The 19,177-nt window shown below is 49.1% G+C and overlaps 1 protein-coding gene across 6 annotated transcripts in view; it reads left to right on the top strand.

The window, feature by feature from the left end:
* The window catches only part of VTI1A (vesicle transport through interaction with t-SNAREs 1A), a 342,439-nt gene that overhangs the window by 320,706 nt on the left and 2,556 nt on the right, over positions 1 to 19,177 (top strand). For 3 of the 6 annotated variants that reach the window (XM_032880073.1, XM_032880010.1, XM_032880028.1), the window contains one exon: positions 18,266 to 19,177. This exon is cut by the window's right edge and continues 2,556 nt beyond it. In XM_032880073.1, coding sequence (XP_032735964.1) covers positions 18,266 to 18,359 — 94 coding nt within the window. In that variant the 3' untranslated portion in view covers positions 18,360 to 19,177. The remainder of the gene's footprint in view (positions 1 to 18,265) is intronic. The other 3 variants (XM_032880064.1, XM_032880083.1, XM_032880019.1) reach the window with 2 other exon arrangements.

The raw sequence follows: 19,177 nt of genomic DNA, 5'->3' as shown, positions 1-19,177 counted from the left end.
CTCAGGCTCAGGCTCGGGCTCAGGCTCGGGCTCCCGGCTGGGGCGGGGAGGGGGTGGGGGGCTGGGGGCCGGGGCGCCTTGTGCCAGCAGCCGGCGTTATTTGATACGAAGCGCTGCAGACAGACCAGGAGTAAGCGGATTATTTCAGACAGTGTTGGGAGGTAACTGGAGGAAGATTAGCTCGACATGAGGCAGATATCATAAGCAAATTAGAAAACCTCCCCAATTAGTACAAGAAACCCAGATTTGTGCCGTTTGTGATCTTCTGCTGAAAGGCAAAGTGTCGACGTTATAGTCTCTAGGCTTGATTTGAGGTGAAATGTTGGCATTTCCCATCAGTGCATGTTAGCATCAGAGGCTGTGTACCGGCCTAATAAATAAGTAAATCCCTGTCCTCCTCGGCTTTCAAGCAGTCCTCATTCTGAGGTTCTATACGTTGGGTCATGTTTTATTTGGCCCTGGAATAATCTCCAGGGCATATTATAATATTTCTATACTGGGAATATTCGACATGACTCTGGTGTCCCACACGTAATCTCTCTTTTGTTTGTTTGTCTTAGGGCACACCTATCATGCTGAAGTCATAAAAACAGAGCGTGCAAAATGTCAGACGCTACAAATGCAATTAGATACTTAAAAATAGCTTCCTTGGTGGCACTGCTTGAAATCTGAACTGGGCCTTATTTTTCCAAACCCGGTGACACTTTTCTGCAAAGCCACTGCCTGTGTGCGTGGACCAGAGGCCCGGGTCCCCTTCAGAGCCCCATGCAGATGATCAGGTCATTCTAGAAATCAGAACGGGCACTACCGTCCTATCAATATCATGGCCAAGCAGGTTTTCTCTTTCTCAGATGGCACCGTGTTGCTTCTTGTTTCTTGACCCCTGTGATTCACAGTCAAGTTGCATGTGGCAGAAGCTCTCAAGAGACAGAGCCCGACTTGTGTGAGGGGAATGAGGCGTCCACACTCCTCATTTTAAGGTTTAAATGCATTCCAAAATCAACTTTTATTTCAGCAGAATTCAAACAGCCACAAAGCTCAGATTGTATTTTGCCGTCTCATCCGGGGAAAAGGGGAGGATGTTTTCGTAGACGTACGTGGTGACTGAATTTTTTTTTTTTTTATTGTAAAATTAGTGCATACTCATGACAGAAATGAATTGGGAAATCCGAGGTTTTTTAAAAATCTGCATTATCAGGGCGCCTGGGTGGCTCAATGGGTTGGGCCTCTGCCTTGGGCTCAGGTCATGGTCTCAGGGTCCTGGGATCGAGCCCCGCATCGGGCTCTCTGCTCAGCAGGGAGCCTGCTTCCTTGCCTCTCTCTCTGCCTCCCTCTCTGCCTACTTGTCATCTCTCTCTCTCTCTCTCTGTCAAATAAATAAGTAAAATCTTAAAAAAAAAAAAAATCTGCATCATCCTGACATCTAGCCACAATCATTACTTTAAGCTTAATATGTATATTTTCCCTTTTGCAAAATTGGGGTCATAACATACATACTGTTTACAACCTTTGCTTTTCAGCTTGTATATTATGGGCAAGAGAATTGGTGGTCTTTGTACCGAGTGGGATAATTCAAGATCCTTTTACACCTTCTGAGTCATCAAGAACAAATTTGTTCAATGTGGTTTTTAGTATCAATTTCATTTTAGTGTATTTTTTCTTTGAAAAGTGTCAGTATCCAAGTAGCATTTGTGGCAACTCTCAACTCACCAGTGTTCTATGGAATATTATCACATCACCAAAATTCTTTGAGGGGAACTTCGCGTTTTCTGTTTTTACATGCATGATCTAATTTGAACATCACAAGGACCTATAAGGTAGGAAAAAAAGAACAGATGTTGTTATCCCTGACTTTATTCATAAATGCAAAGTGAGCTAGAATGTACGAGGCAGCATAATGCCCATGATGGCTCTTCACATCAGGCACAGGAATGTGGTCTTTGAAATCAGGCCTCACTTTAAATACCAACTTTGCCCCTGACTTGTGGTGTGATTGTGGGCAAATTGACCTCCCTGAGCCTCAGTTTCCTCCTCTGGAAAATGAGAACATTGATAGCTTTGCCATAGATGTGTTAAGAGAATTCGATAAAAGAATTTGTGTCAAGTACTTAAAATAGTGTAAGGCACCAAAAAAGATTTTAAAAATTTACCACTGTTTTTCTTTTTCTCACACATCCCCTCTCATTTTCTTATAACCTTATGAAAAAAATGATTTTATTTCTTTAATTCAATTTCCTCAATTCTTAGTGTTATCCTAAATAATAATCATAAACATAATAATCAACAGTTCAAGAAAATGTAGGAATAGATAAAGATAGGGGGAAAAAAAACCCACCACCTGTCACACAGGAGTGCTATTAACACTTGGCTACATTTCCTTCCAGTGTTTTTTTCCCTTTCCCCTGCACAAAGTCTTGCCATTTGTTTTAGACCTAGTGGCTACTATCATGAGCTAATAACATAGAGGTGATATTAATGCGTGTGTTCTAGAGAATGTATTCTGCGAGCCATTACCCTCTGCTCTTGTTTCCAGATTATAAAAGATTATAAGATCTTGTTTCCAGATTATAAAAGAGGTGCCCCTTGGGAGTCCCACTTCCTTTGGCAGGAAGCCAAAACAAGGGGTCCCAGGGGTTGTCATGGCGGAGGTACAGAGGTTGGCTCCAGAACCTGACATATTTGAACACATTGGGTCCTTGGCCCACTGATCCTGTGGCTTTGGAGCAAATTGTGTAAAACTCAGCCGAACCATTCACAGGACCAGAGGGTCTGACAAGACTTCAACGGAGGCCGCCATGTGTCAGGTCTGAAATCGGCCTTGTTGTCACCCAAGGCGTGGGCAACTCAGAATGACTACTTTCGAGTATCTTCAACCACTGGGAAGAAAAGCTTTCTCCTAGACTCTTAAAAGGTGTTCTGTTCAGGCCGAAAGGAAAATTCCTACAGCCAAGCATCTCCTGTCAACTAATTTGATAGTTCTCTATCAAGTAAACCATTAGTGGATACATTGATTCTTGGTCTTTTCTCCCCCGCCCCCGACTTTTTTGCGGTTCTGCCTTGGCTATTCCCAAGATTTCTCTGAACCAGTTGGGCAAAATTGATTTTTATTAGTTCCACCGGCCTTGTGGAAAATTATCTCATGAACTGGTTTTTATAGGAAGACTCAAAGCGCAGCACAGGGTAAAAAGCCTATAGCAGTCAAAACTGTTGTCTGAAATGTCTTCAGACTGGAAGGCTGAATTTATTGCACAAAACAAGCGCTAGCAAGGCGGAGGTGTGCAGCCCTGCTCATTATCACCGGAAAGGGGAACCAAAAAGCCGAGTAAAAAATTAAATTTTAATAATGCCAGTGATATTTTCTAAATCTTTCCTGACAGAAAGATTCTCATTATTTTTATCTGTCTCCGAGTAGGTTCTTTTAGTGCCATCTCAGGAATGGCCTTCGCTACAATTGTTTTCCAGGCTTTAAAGCGTCTGAAAAACCAAATATATACAGAGAAAGATGCTTTAGATTGTACAAGGAAGAGCTGTGACCGTGGTAACATTTCGGCTAGTGTATCTGCAGCCAACATGTGCTGGGAACGCCTTCAGCTTTCACAAAAGAGGTCCACGTTGTTAAGGCAATTGAAGTGAATCCCCGAACAAAGGGGACCCACGATCCACGGCGCTTGGCTACGGAGGAACCCGGGGGCCCCGAGTCCCAAGTTTAGGTTCGTTCTGGAAGTCACCCCATGCTGGCCATGAAAGGAGATTCAAGGGAAAAATGGAAATGTCCTGTTGTTTTGGTAAACGTGCAAACTCGCTTTCCAAATATCACACGGAACAGGACTGTTTGGGGATATGAGGAGAAATAAAGCCAGAATCATTCAAGTAGCCGACCCATGAGGACATAAATTCCTTTTGTTTTCTTAGTTCCTCAGTGCCTGCGTATAAACCTGTCCTGTCTGGTCCCAAAAGGATTTATAGCAGATTGCCTAAATACAGACAATAGATTTCCTATATATAAAATGAAGTCAGGGGTGAGGTTCGTACACAAACTTGGAAGTCTGAGAGGTGGGCCACGGATTCATCTCGAGGCATCCTGGCAGCCACCTTGAAGAGGAAGATGGTTTCCGTTACATGAGTCAGTACCCCTAAGATAAAAACAGAGCTCCTTCCTCTACCCCGACGAGAGAGAACACCTTCCCGTGGGACCTCATTGCAGGGACACACGCTGTTCAGGGTAATAAACACCATGTTCAAGAGCATCCTTGCAGGAAGTATGAGCTCCACAGGGCTGCTTCTCACCGTCCGCCTGTGTAAGCCGGTGGCTTTGCGTTGCGACAAGCACAGGTGAGAGCGCGTGTGAACCTAAACAGCTCGGTGCAGGTGGGCTCCCGGGGGCTCCGCAGCTCCAAGGAGAGACCCCAGTGTCTCCGGGAGGGATGGGCCCCATTCATTAGACACCTCAGTCACCGCCGTTTCTCTCTGCTGGACTTCTGACGGACATTCAGCAGGGGACTCTGAGGTCACGCCCTCTGGCAAGGACCTGGAGTGACACCACCTTCCATTGGTAATTAGGTGACCTCGTGTTGTCCGGTAGCTGTAGTCCGGGGTTGGATTTCGCCATCCACTTTTGAAAACGAAGGCCAAGGAGCTTGAGGGCAGCCCCTCCAAAGGATGAGAGTGAAAAGAGTGGCTCCTTCTTTGTAACATTCAGGCTGCTGTCTGCCTCGGCTCTGAGAGCGACCCGTCCCTCCGAACCAAGGGCTGGTTTTTCTATCTGTTGCAGCGAAATAAAGCACTTGAGAATGTGTTCAAAGACCACTCTACTCCTCAGCAATTTATTGTCTTTATTTTTATCAAGTCCCTAAACGTAGTCCTCGGCATCCAACCGCAGGAGCGCTTGGGTCACATGTAGTTGCTGCCAGTTTAGAGATGGGGAAACTGAGGCACGTTTACTTCTGTTTCACAAGATCACTCAGTAGATGGCAGATCTCTCTCTGCTTCTTACCCTCCAGTAGAGACGCTTGGTTTCCCCTCACAGGCCTACTGGTTTATAAAGCGTGTGTGTGAGCTATACACCCCGTCCTCCTTGAGAATCGCCAGCTGGGCTCTTCAGGGCATCGTGCAGGCCGTGAAGGTCAAGGGGGCTGCAGATGTGGGGTCCAGCCGACCTCTGCCTGTGCTTGTCATCACCCTGTGAGAGGTCCGCAAGGCACACACGAGCTGGTTTGTGGCTTCTGTTGACCTCTCGCTCGCCTTCAATCCGCTAATTGGGAGTTGGTTGTGGGCTAAGTTGTATACACTCAGTGTAGACCCTGGTATTGATGCTCCTCTCGAGGCTGAATTTCACACTTCTGCAGGGTCAGGCGGGCCTCTGAGGGAATCCCCAGGACAGCGGTTGGGCAGGATGCTTCCACCTACCCACCTCCTTTCTTCTAATTTGTTCCATAATAACCAGTCAGAGGTTACAGATGGAAGACCCACAGGCGCACTCTGCCCCCCAGACAGATGAGCTTTGTGGGGCCACCCAGTGTTCTGGAAACCTTTTACTTGGTTGCCAGTAATGAAAACTTGGGCGATTTCATAGGAGGAGCACCATTGCTGGCTTCTCTTGGCAAATCAGGAGATCTGGCTGCACTCAGCCCCCTGTGAGTCCCACAGCAGTCAGGAGCAACCCCCCAGTTTAGAGAAAGGAAAGACACTCCCGCTTCTCCCAGTTCCTGCCCTGGGTGCCTGCAGTCCTGACTGGCCATCGCCCCACCTCCCTGCAGGACTGCCCTCCTTGGAGAGAAGAACCCGTGTTCTCAGGCCGGCAGGTGATGTGACTTTGTCTGGCACAAACCTTGGGATCCTGCCATCTGACTGTCACCCTACCCACCCCTTCCCCCGAAGAACTATGAGTCAGCCATCCTGCTTATCGTTAATAAGCCTCTCAAGGAGGCCTTCTTAGCCTGGAGTTCACCTGCTCTGAAATGATTAATACCGCTTTGGGTTATATAAGGAGAGTTTAAGGGAAAAAATGATGAAGGCCATGTTAAGTTTGAAGAGACGGCGCACACCCTGCTGGGGGGCCTCGTGTCCTCTCCCACCAGGAAAACAGAGGAGCCCAGGGAGTCCCCTGCCTGGAATGGAGGGACCAGTGTGCAGAACAGAGTGCCCGGAGCCCAGGACTGGGGTCACTTGATGGAAGCTGGAAGCACGGAGGCCTCTTGGGCTGGAGCCACAGTGGGGATGGAGCTGCTAAGAAGGCAGGAAAAGAAAGGGAAGAATACCCCGGCTTCTCTTCTGCCCATCCCTGGCCACCCCCTGGTGTCTTCCCAGTGCCTCCCACTAGCTGAATGCAGCGGGAAGCCAGGCTACGGGGGTCAGCATGGTGGCATGGTGGCAGGAGTCAGCCTCTCTCTGATGCAGGGAAAAGCAGTCAAGGGACGAGGAGAGGATCTAAAGAGAAGCAGGCCCGGGACTGGCCCAGTGCACAATGCGATTAAGACATCCCATTCCGGGTGCGTGTGTGGCTCAGTGGGTTAAGCCTCTGCCTTCGGCTCAGGTCACGATCTCAGAGTCCGGGGATCGAGCCCCGCATCGGGCTCTCTGCTCGGCAGGGAGCCTGCTTCCCCTTCTCTCACTCTGCCTGCCTCTCCGCCGACTTGCGACCTTTCTCTCTCTGTCAAGTAAATAAATTAAAAAAAAAAAAAAAAGGCATCCCATTCAGCTGCCACAGAACCAAATCTGGACAAGACAGAGAAGCTCTGATGTTCTATTCTAGAAACTGTAACCACATCCCTCAAGAGTTGACAGGGATACAGGTAACTGATAAACTGCCAAAATCTTTCTTCCTCCCGACATCAAGGAAGAAAAAAGGTGTAAATCCAGAACAATTAGGAGATAAGTATCGAACGTCAACATCGTATCTTGTAGGGAAATAAAGGTAGCACCCATCACTAAAGCCAAGGCGGCTGTCTCTATCAGTGTGATGTCAACCAGCTTGTTCTGGAAGAGGCATCTTGGCTTGTCCCAGGGTGCTCCCAGGGAAAGGAACAGAGCTGGAAAGGGCAACCTCCACCTTCCTGAGTAACTTAGTAGCTGCTGAAGATGGGGTTTCCAGGAGAGGGGCTCAGCCTGGACCCCACAAGGCACACTAATCAGGGCCGGCGCCAGGATGTGCCCTGCAGGAATCTGAGAGAAATCTGCAGGCTTTCCAGGCCAAGGCACCTGATGTGGGGAGTGGGGGGTTGTCTAACATTGCAGGGGGTGAGGAAGCAGCCAAACAGGAGAGAGTTTCAGGGTCCATCGTGGGGAGAGCCGTGAGTGATAACAGGAATGGACTAATAATAATTCTTAGAGTTCTTTACGGAGGAGTTACTGTTACCAAGCACTGACTTAAAGCACTTCACGTTGAATTAACTCATTTCTTTATTAATGTAAGTCATTGAGGTACTGCTATTATTAGCCCCACTTTTTTTCTAATGAGGAAAAGGACGCATTGGTTCTTTGGAACTTCTGGATTCTTTGTACTGGTACTTTTGGTTTTCTCTTTAAACAGAAGACTGAAGGAGATTGTCCACTTCCTGTTTTGCCAAGTAAGAGAGAGAACATTTCCAATGTCCAAGTAAGGACACTGGGAAAAACACTGCCCTCTACTATCAGCATCATGTCATAAAATAAGAACATTTTCACACCAAAGTGGTCAAAAGGACTTCAACTCAGAGAAATAAGGAAGCAACCTGCACAGCTGGTGTGTGGCAGATCCTGGATTCAAATCTAGGCAGTTTGGCTCCAGAAATTAAGGGAGCTGCTCAGCTTCTGCCCAAATGTAGTTCATGGCTGCCCTAGACGGTGAAAGGGGGAGGAACTGGCGGGCCAGGTCAGCAGGGCAGTGAGGCTGCCTCACGATACAGGGGCAGGACGCAGCGGGAATGGGGGACCTCAGGGCACCCAGCAGGAGTGGGGAAGGGGAAGGGGTGCAGTACCTCAGACTGGGGATGGGGAAGGGGGTGCCATCCTGGCCTGACACCGTGGTCGTCTGCCTTGTGCTAAGAACATTCCCAGGGCCACATCTGGAGTGGGCCTGGCCTTCTCCCGGGGTGGGCCTGAGCCACCAAATCTGGGTTCTCATAAATCAGGATCATTGTGAGATTAAATGACATCACACATGGAGTAAGCATCCAAGAGCACAAAAACTCACCTTGCCTTTTTAAGACTGGAAGTATTTTGCTACCCACATGCTGTACAGAGAATCCTGGGGAGAGATTCCTTATTATATTTCCTGAATGAAGGGACCCTTAGTCCTTTCGCAGAATCACACTGTGAGTCTAGTTAATTCTCCCGCCTGATTTTCTTTTCTGTCAGGTACTCTGTTCCAACAGATGCATTAAATTAAATCTTCCGCAGCCTGGCGTCTTCTCATAGCATATCCCCTCATTTGTACGATAGGTGATGTAAACATAATAAAAAATTATGGGGTCCCAGGTCACTGGGCGACAGGCAGTCTTGGGTGAACAGCCCCCAGTGCCTTCCCTCTATCCCCAAGTCCGTGAGGGATCGGTGGTCATGCCTCTGCCTAGGAGAGAGGCAGAGAGGACAACAGACCGAAGAAAGCTGGCAAATATGCTACTGAATAAAAATGAACATTATCGTAATCATTTCCTGTGCGTTTACACCCGGCGCTAAGAAAAGAGTTGACTTTAGTTAATTAGCATTGCGTACTTTCAACAAAATTCACCTGCACACCCAATTACTCTGTCTGTGGAGAAGAGTATAAAGACGAAGATGTCAAAGACGAAGGTGTCAAAGACGCGCTCTTCAAACAGCCGAGAAGAGTCTGGTCGGGAACAGAAGACACGGCAGTTACATAAATAAATGCTGCGCTGTCAGGGTGTCCTGCAGGGGTGGGACAGAAGCTCGAAGAGGCGGCTTGAGGTCTTGGTGAAAGTGGGAATGAGGAGCGACTCCACCTCACCTGATTGTTGCGAAGGTTCAACAACGTGTAGAAGATGCCAGAACGGCACCCAGCCCGGAGTAGGTGCCCAGTCCGTACGAGCTGCTGGCGTGGCGTGGCTGTGTCTGCGTCCGTCCTGACGAGGCTGCCACCACCAGCACCAGGGGCGCCGTCCCGTCGAGTCCTGAGGAGCCATCGCCAGCGAGTCCAGCTGGGCGGGATTTTCCAGCTCCCAGGCGCAGAAACTTTCACATTTCTCCGATTGGGACTTTTTCTCCTGAAATCCAGGACAGGATTGTCTGCTTTTTATTTTGCCAAGTAAGAGAGAATATTTTCCAAGGAGAGAGTCTATTTCCAATGTCCAAATAAGGTCGCTGGGGAAAAACACCTGCCATCTACTATCACCATCACGCCATAAAACGGAGGACATTTGAGCACTGAAGCAGTGGAAGGGACACAATGTCAGAGAAATGGCGAGTCCTTCAAATAGAGTCATCTTGTGTTCACGGACAAGGAACCTTCCATGTCACTCCGCTCTTCTCGTGTCACTCTCAGCCTTGAGCGTGGGAACTGCTATCCTCTGTCGCCGGTGCACTGGGACGTGTTCCTTGATCTTGTCGACCGGGTCGTCTTCGCAGCAGCATGTGACTGAATGGCCATCGCGTGCCATCGCCAGGATGACACTGGCCTCTCGGATGAGCCCGAGCATTACCAGGAACACGAACGGGCCTGGGGGTCTGGGGACCCAGCTGGCTCCCTGATGGTTAAAGCCTGGGGTAGGTCCCTTCCCCGACCAGGGTGGGGAGGCCTCTGCCCGCTGTAGCAGGAGGCAGACGCGCGAGGGATAAAGTAGATGATGCATTGCTAGAGCGTCCTTGCTTCATTCCTTTCAAGTTCTTTCAAAACCCTTTGATTCTATCCGAAAGCCCTGTAGCCAGCCAAGCCACTCTCCCGGCCCCTTGCCACGGTCAAGTCCATGTCTCAAATGGTCATGGCCATGGCAACCAGGCTGAAACTCGCTGTACACCTTTGGCCACAGAGAGTGCACGGTAGCCGCAGAGATCACTGATCAAAACCTTTTGGCCTCATCAGTGAGCCCTGACAGGTACTTGCTGGCTGCCTTCCCCAGCCAGAGAGGAATCCCTGAGCCAGCTGTTGGGACCCCATGCTTTTGCCTTTGACGTTCACACTACCACCTCCGAGGGAAGGTAGCCCTGCTGGGGAGAGTGTCACCGTGAGGCCCAGATGGCCGCCATCCTGTGGGGACAATAAGCCCAGCGGGCTTGATGAGGCCACAGCTCCCTGGACTGCCGCCTCCGCCTTCCCATCCAGCCCCTGGAAGTTCCCCCCGGCAGCCTCTCCGGCCTCCTGACAACTTCCCTCCTGCCTCTCACCTTTCCTAAAACGGCCTCCTCTTTCACCGAATTATTTGCGGACTGCATGCATGGAAAGGGCTTTACCTTTTCAAAGTGCTTTACAGTATTGAATGAGCTAATCCTCTTCTCCCCGGGGTGGTTGGTGAGCCGGCTGGTTTTGCTGGGTGAGAAATGAAACCCAGGTGTCATGGCGTGCCTTGCTCCAGGTCACCCCAGGCCAATGCAGGATGGTGGGCACACAGCAAACTGTCGCGCGCTGGCATTGCTCTGATCACGGCCTTTGTTGTCAGGCTTCTGTAATTGATAACTCTTTGTGACACCCTCCGCCCCCATAGGGCAGGGACTCTGTGTTTCCTTTTTTCCTCAGTAGGACCCACTGTGTGCGGCCCAGGGACCACCCTGTTCTCCAGCAGACCCAGGCCGATCTTACCTAGCTTTTAGCTTTCAAACCAGGAGTGAGCAAATTGGGGACAGCAGGCCAAGTCTAGCCCAATGCCTGTGTTCTGTATGGCCCGTGAGATCAAAATCACCTTACATGTTTTCGTGATGGGAAAAAAAATCAAAATAATTTTGTTGATATATGGAGACTATATGAAATTCAAATTCTAGTTTCCGAATAGGAAGCTTTCTTTGAACACAGCTACGCTTGCCCATTCACCTTGTCCACAGCTGCCTTGTCACTACAAAGGGCAAAGTTAGGAGTTGCAACAGACCCCATATGGCCCACAAAGCCAAAAACAGTACTGTCGTGACTTGAACTGTGTTCTCCCCTGTCCCCCTGTCCCCCCACCCACATTCATATGATGAAGTCCTAACCCCCCGGTAGCGCAGAATGTGGCCTTGTTCGGAGATGGGGCCTTTCCTGATATTAGTAGTTAAGATGAGGCATACCGGAGCAGGGTGATCCCCGAATGCAGGGTGAGTAGTGTCCTTATGGAAAGAGGACATTTGGGCACAGGCCTACACACAGGAAGAGGGCCATGTTGAGGATGGAGGCAGAGATCAGGGTGATGCGTCTATAAGCCAAGGAACCTCGAATACTGTCAGCACAAAAGCTGGGGAGAGGAGTGGAGCCAGCGACCCCTCCCAGCCTTAGGATGAACCAAGCTGCCAACACCTTGATCTCCAACTTCTGGCCTCCAGAACTGTGAGACAGTCAGTTTCTGTTGTGTAAGCCCCCAGTCTGTGGTCCTTTGCAATGGCAGCTCTGGGAAACTAACACATCTACTGTCCCACCCTTGACAGAGAGCATTTGCTGATCCTGGTTAAACTAAGTAGAAATTTGGAAGTGGGGTTAAGCTACTCTGGCCCTCACTCAGGACCTAACCTAGGTGTGATAGAGCTTAGACCCTCGTTCCTGTCTCCTGGGTTCCTTGCCGGAGTGTGCTCATTTCTCCATTTCTCCACCCTTCAAAACGTATCCCTCCTTGTGCCCCACGTCCTCAGGGCTCCCAGACAACCCACTTCTCCTAAACTTAGGTCAGTGAATGTGGATGATGAATGGTGGGTGATGTCTTTGTAAGTTGACCCAGAGATGACATCTGGGTTTTCTTCCTATTTTAGATGTCTTTTCCCGGAGGCAGGAGTCCTCTGAGACACATCCCTCAGGTCCCTCCTCTCACGTGGCTTTGGGCAGCTGCCTGCTCAGTTCATGAGTGGAAATTCTTGTTCTGAGATGAAAGAACCAACAGCTCCTGAAGATGATGAGCCCCATGGCTATGTTCAGAGCTTCCAGGGAACCAGGCTGGGACTGGCCTGTCCTCAGAGGAAGACTTTGTACAGTTCCAGAGTAAATATGTCCTGGGGCCAGGGGTCAGTGGATAGAGAAGAGTCATCATAAAGGCCAACACGAGACAACCAGGTCCATAGCCTGTTCTGGACCCAAGAATTCCATGTATTGGGGTCCCGGTGCTGCCATAACAGAGTACCACCAACTGAGTGGCTAAAACAGCAAATTTATTCTGCCTCAGTTCTGGGGGCTTAAAGTCTGAGATCAAGGAGTTAGCAGGGCCATGTTCCTTCCAAGGGCTCTAGAGAAGCATCGTCCCTTACTTCTCCCAGATTCTATGGCACCAGGCATTCCTTGGCTCTAGATGAATCTCTAGTCTCTGCTACCAATCTCACATGGCCTTTTCCCCCAAGTCTTTCTAGGTCTTGTCTTCTAAGGGCACTAGTCATTGAACCTAGAGCCCACTGTACCTCCAAGATGATTTTATCTCAAGATCCTTGACAGATTACATCTGCAGAGACCTTATGTCCAAATAAGGTCCCATTGAGGTTCCAGGTGGACCTAAACAGGGTAGGGCTGGAAGGGACACCAGTCAACTCGGTACGGTCAGTACGGTTGAAAGTGATAGAAGCCTCAACCAAACTTGCTCAAACCAAAGGCAATTGTTTGGCTCCTCAAACTGAGTAGTTTAAATGTGACTCTTCAAGCAATGCCAGTGCGTGACACAGCAGGATCCAAGGATCCAAAGAATGCTTTTAGGAATCCATCTCTTTTCTTCATCTCTGGACTCCATGTTCCTCTGTGTTGGTGTCCTTTGTGCAGGTTCCCGTCCTGCATGGTGAGAAGAATGGCCTCCCACAGTCCTAGGCGTCCACTGTCCCTACAGTCAATCTCAGTAAAGAGAGGACCTTTTCCTTGATTTTCCAGGAAAAAAAAAAAAAATCCCCAGAAGTCTCTTTCTGGCATGGATGACATGCCACGTTCTTAACAAACAGTGGTGCAAGGAATAGACAGTGGTCACTAGCTAGGCATGCCTGGGTCATATGTTTCCCTGCAGAATCAGGGAGTGGGGTCAGCCCTACCTGACTTCTGGGGTGAGTGAGGCTGAGGACTCTTCCCAAAGGTGCAGGACACGGAAGAGCCTGGATGGGCATTATTAGGGGGCATTAACAACCATACAACTCTCGCTCGGAGGCAGCCATGTATTAGGCTTGGAAGTGATGCTTCCAACTAAAGTTAGTATTAGAGGCTGATGACAATGAACTATTTCCCCTATTCCTGTTTTCATTTCTTTCTGGTGAATACTAACTTTAAAGTTGACAGAGAACTCAGAGAGCCTTTCCCTTGGCCCTTATTTTTGGGAACTTCCAGAGAGACATGGGTAGAGACACCCGTGCATGGTTTACCCCGTGCTCTCATGATTGCTAATTGTTCTGCCAGACCCCAGAGGTGGGGCACCATTATTCAGGCCTGCTTGGCCAGGCAGGAAAGCACGTGCAGGACGGGGCGCTGAACCTATGGCGTGTCGCGCACTCTCCGGCTAATGAATGCAGGCTTGTAAAAGCGTTTGGACACTGCTGGCATCCTTAATGGGAGGGTGGCCGATAGCTCAATGCAAAAGCCGTGCTTGTCTACAAGCAGCCCTTAGAAAGCAGGAAGCATGCTACATGAACCTTCCGGGAAGCAGATGGAGGAGGCTCCCGTCTGTGCACTCAGCAAGCTTTTTTTTTTTTTTTTTTTTTTTTTTTTTTTTTTTTGAGAACATCCATGCCGACCTCTGTTTAAGACACTAGGAATCAAAAAAAAAAAAAAAAGACACTAGGAATCCAAAACACAAAGGAGAGTCAGACCCTAGAAGGTCTACTTTTTATTGGAGAATCCTGCAAAGAAACAGAAAAATCATAAATAACTGTGGGGTAAGGGATGCCCAGGGAAGAACAAATGAGAGAGGGGCATGGTTGGAAATTCTTTGTGGAAGTAGTGGGGGAAATACACTGTAGATCAAGGACTTGGTTTTGGAATTAGGGCAAATCAACCTAAAAATGCTTTTAGGTCTCAACTAACAGAAGACCTAACTCAAACTGACTCGAAAAATTAAGTTAATTTATTTTCTCATGTAACTCAAAGTGCAGAGGAAGGGTAGTTCACCATGTTTTCAGGACCAGGGTTCCATTTCTCTGCCGCTCTTTCGACTACACCATCCTCCGTCGGTCAGCTTCTTCCTAAGGCTGGCTTCCCTCGTGGAGACAAAATGGCTGCAGCAGATCCAGGACTCACACCCATACGCGGCACGATCCAGATGAACCAGCATTCAAGGCAAAGCTTCTGAGATGCACTCTCTCGGACTGGCTGAAGTCACATGCCCGCATCTCATCTCATTAAGCCATATTTCAATGCCTTACTAGAAGTCGGCTGTGCATCCCAGGGAGTCTCCAGGGCCATGATGCTCCGTGTGATGACTCAGGGATCCAGGCAGAAGCAGTCTCCCCTGTCTCGTAACCACATTCCTGGGACATACAGCCTCCTGAATCAGAACAGCAAGAGAAGAGCCAGCCGGAGAGGCCGGCACTGGAAGTCAAATGCCTCCACCTGGAACAGAAGTGGCCGGCGGGGCTCCCACTCACGTTTCACTGACTATCGTAAGTCCAGTCCCATGGCCATGCCTCACATCAAGGGGACAGGTGAGAGTAGTCCATGCCTAGAAGTAGAGGAGAACCGGGTGCTGGTGGATGCTGGGGACGCCTCCCGCGGATTCCTGGGCTTCTCCAGCAGCTGCCCTACCGGCCTGCTCCACTCGAACCCCGCCTCCCCTGATTCCCACCGCCACACGCAAGAGTTTGTTTCCAGAGCGGGAGGAGACTGGCAATGGAAAGATTAGCAACTCCCAGGGTTCCACACAGGGATCAGTATTTTCCATAGTACTTTGTGAGTTCAGACTCAAAGTAAATGGTTAATTCATCTTGTATCAACAACACAGTGATTCATAATGTAAACTTGGAGCATCCTTGATGTTTCGGGGCCCACATTCCTTTTAATTTGGCTCCGCATTCTTTTAAGCCACACTTAATAGAAGGCAGCATGCAAATGCACGAGCTTTTGCCCGAGGCAATGTAGCCTGGCTGTTTCAATGGGTGTCTTCTTTCAAGTGTATATTCTTTCTTAAATTATTTACTGAGTAAACACACTTTGCATTTTCAAAAGGGAGATTAAGGCAGCTTGCTGCAGACCTAGTGGAACGTAAAGCCCCCAAAGTTAGAAAGAAGTTACTTTAGGTTTCCCCAAAGTTCCTTCTCTGGCTCACTCGCTGGGAACCCCTTTCCTGTCTTGTTTTTCTGATTCTCGGCAAACTCTGCATTCCTTTCTGCTTTGCCTACAGCGGTACCTGCCAGCGGCCCCTGGCTGTGACTTCTCCAGGCTCCCTCACAGATGGGGCCCACCAGTGCCAGCCTTTGTGTCCCCTGCTCCAGGCTGGCTCGTTCATATCCATTCAAGGACCCCAGCAGCCCCCTTTTCCAGTCCTTAGAGGCACCATACCAACTCAGCACCTTTGAGGTCCAAAGCTGGGCTGCCGGCCCGAGTCGAGCTTCTTCCAACTCTGTCTGCTCCAGTTCTGGTCCCCCACCCACCCACCCACCTGTACCCTCTGTCCTAAATGTCTGCCAGTCCTTGCTTTGAGAGAGCAAGTGCTCTCTCCCGCTGACCTCCTCTACCGCGTGTCTTATTTCCGTGGGAACCGTTCCTTCTCTTACCTTCAGGGAGAAGACCCAGTTTCACCTTTGAGGGGGTTTACTTTAGCCTTTAACTTCAGCCTTCTCTACCCAGACTCCCTGAGATTTCCCTGCAAATTGAGTTTGCACGGATGTCTTCTCCATTCACCCTTGAATGGAACGATTAGAATTACAGGAGTGGCATTCTTTCATTACGCACCTTTGGGTGGGTCTGTCTCCAGTTTTGTGTGTCAGCGACTGTGCCAGGAGCTGGGCTGCAGAGGAGAAGAAGGCTCTAGACTCTGGACACGCCATGGAGGCAGTGGACTATTCTGTCCTCCGCATGTCTCCCAGCAAGAGGTCGGGCTGTCCTGGGATCGGTGGTGTGCTGAGTGAATTAAAGATAGAGGCTGTTAAGAATGATCACGGTTGAATCACACCCCTCTTTGCCTTGAGATGAGGGAAGCCCAATTAGGAAGGCCAGGCAAGAGCTGAAGATTTAGGGATTCCTGTGTATTCATTTTTCTAACCTTGCTTCGGATTAAACAAGTAACCCCCGCGGTTAATCCTTTATAAATTAGCATCACGGATGCCTTGGGGCTCTCAACCCACAAATAAAATGGTTGTCAACCAAGAGACACACTACCGTATATTACTTAGGGCAGAATTTTAAAGAGTTTTCATGCTTTTAATCTGTTTCGCTGCTGAGTTTCAATTTTGCTGATTTCCTTTGCAAGTCTGACGCGGATGGCTGTGGTAAATAGAGATTGTGACAGTGACTTGGGCAAACGGGATGTGTCGAGACTGTTCTGAAGACTTCTGCCCCTTCCAGAGAAAAGGGGAAAAAATCAATTTGGGTTTTAAATCAACCCACCAAGTAGCACTGATCAGTGTTCATAATTAGCCTTACTTTAACAAGCCGTGAAGTCCTGTTTTTATTTATTTATTTTGGGGACAGAGAATCTCCCTGCTTCCTGAGCAAATACGGTCTGTTAAGTCTGAATTAGCTGTCACTGCAGAAGAATTAATGTCAGGGCGCAGCCTTTCTAGTGGGGAAAGGAAGAAATAAAGGAGACAGATCTTAACTGAGCCTTACGTGATAAATGAGGACTGAGCGGACCATTCATCTCCTTCGAGGAAAGTGGACACAGGCACTAAAGCAGTTTTGCGGAAGACGTGTCAGCAAATGCGATCGTTTTGTAACCTGTCAGGAGGAGAAGGAGCTAGTCCTTCCAGGGGGGTCACAGGGGAGTGGGCTTGTCTGATGCGCCCCATCTCCATCCATCCATTTAGGTTGGGAGAGGAAGGGGGTGGGCGGGGAGGACTCCAGCTGAAGCCACAGGGATGTCATCTTCCTTCCGAGAAAGAAACTTGTCCAGAACTTAGAAAAGGCTGCCAACACCCTGCAGAGATTTCTTTGCAGAGATACAAAATAGGAGGGCAGGGTCTCTTGTTAGACCAAGACAGCAGACCTTTTCCTGCTTGATATTTGCAGGACGGGCGGATGGGGTTTGCTGCGGGGTGTTGGGCACCTGGAGAGCCGGCCGGACCGCCAGCCACTCCCTCCACCGCTGTGTGGTCGGTTCTGCGGGAGGAGTGTGGGCGAGGCCGCTTGACCTGGGTTCCCTTTGATGGTCTCAACAAGGCATTCTGGGGCTCAACCTCTTTTCTCAGAATGAGCTAACACCTTAAGAAGCAACTTCATGGGGAGCTCTGCAGGCATCTTGGAGCACGTGTCTGTAGTCTGCTTCTCCTCCCGACTTCCCACTTCCCTGTCCGCATTAGGCAGAGCCCGAGCCGAGGGGGCTGGAACCCCCAGAGGTGAGGGCCCACCCCCCAGAGCACACGAGGCACTCAGGGACTTTGTGTAATTTCTCATTTCCATCGTGTGTGTGTGTGTGTGTGTGTGTGTGTTACAGAGCAAATGTAACATTTCCTCCTGGTGTAACAGAGCAGTGAGCCCCAGTGACAGATGACGGTTTCACAGCCCGAGCAGCAAGGTTGACACTTGCTTCTTAATCCTGTCCTTTTCTTCCTAAATCTCTCTTTTACTTTTCCCCGGGTATTTTTGTACAGGTAAGTACCTTACTGACATATGTTTCCTTGGAGTCTTTTACTTTAACAGGAAACACTGCAAAAAAAATGAGGCTTGTCTCACATTTTAAATTAAAAAGAGAAGCTCGCATGGGGCCCTTGATCGCTTACAGATTACTACATGGTACCCCGAGCCCAGAAAGCCATTTGATTAGCTTTTGCTTGGCAGTGAACATTTCTCCAGGTGCCGTGTGACAGTCACCGTGGAGTCGCTCGTTTCCTCGTGGGTGGTTCATCGGAGGGGAAGCTCCCGTGCACGTGCACACACACACACACGTGCACACACACACACACACACACACACAAGCCCCACACTGGGCTCCCTACCCCCACCTGTGAAACCGTCTTTTGATTAGGCAGCCTGGTCTTGGATGGTCTTTGTCAGAAAACCCTTCGTGTATCTATGTGAATTTTTTTTCCATCTGCTCTTTCCTAGAATCATCCAGAACCGCATCCTGGTCGTCGTCTTGGCCATCATCCTGGTCGTCACCATCCTGATGGCGGTCACTTTTTCTGTCAGAAGACACTGATGGATCTATTCCTCCCTGACAAACAGCAACAACGGCTTGTTCTGAGTAATTAAGACAAAATGGTCACATGAATCATTCTTTTGCGCTGACAGGCCCCGAATGACCCTCCCTCTTTTCACCACTGTTCAGCTGAAGTGCAAAGAGTGTAAAAATATTTTCTATTCCTGTTTGCATGTGGGTCGGTTTCCTTTTGTAGGTTTGTCTTCACCCAGATTTGTTTTCTATAGGGGAAGGGGAATGTTTATTTGCCTTTTGGTGATTTCATCTCCTAACCAAAATAGCCTTGGTGACATTCTTCCTTGCCCCGTGGACATGTCAGGGGTCACGGTTTGGGACAGGGCATGATGAGTCAGCCGTGGGGCATGTGATGGGCTGTGCTGTTTGTCACACATCTCTTGTCACCAAATTGCCCCTCTGTGATGTCCGAGGATAAAAATGCAGAGAAAAACAGGGGCCAAAGCCAGTGACAAGCTCCAGCAAACCAGCCCTGTTCCTACCGAGGCATAATGAAGATAGTCTACCTGCCTGAGCGCTTGCATTGAAAAGGTGGATATTCAGTGTCAGTTGTGCAGGACGTTGACTTAGCACTTTCTGTGTTTTTCTGTGTGTGTGTTTTGTTTTTGTTTTTGTTTTTGTTTTTGTTTTACAGCCAAGAATATTTTTGCAAAGCCTGCCCAAGATCCACTTTTCACAACTTTGATTCCTGCTACATGAAATATTCCCTTACCTTCCCCAAATCCCCTAGTCCCCAGAATTTGCTGACAAAGCGAGTCCTGGCACGATATTTAATTGTGACCTCCTCTCCCTTGACCTGTGTA

Source organism: Lontra canadensis, unplaced genomic scaffold (assembly GCF_010015895.1).
Source record: "Lontra canadensis isolate GAN:19392208 unplaced genomic scaffold, GSC_riverotter_1.0 scaffold3, whole genome shotgun sequence".
Classification (NCBI taxonomy): Eukaryota; Metazoa; Chordata; class Mammalia; order Carnivora; family Mustelidae; genus Lontra; species Lontra canadensis.
This window is presented reverse-complemented; position numbering and strand designations above follow the sequence as displayed.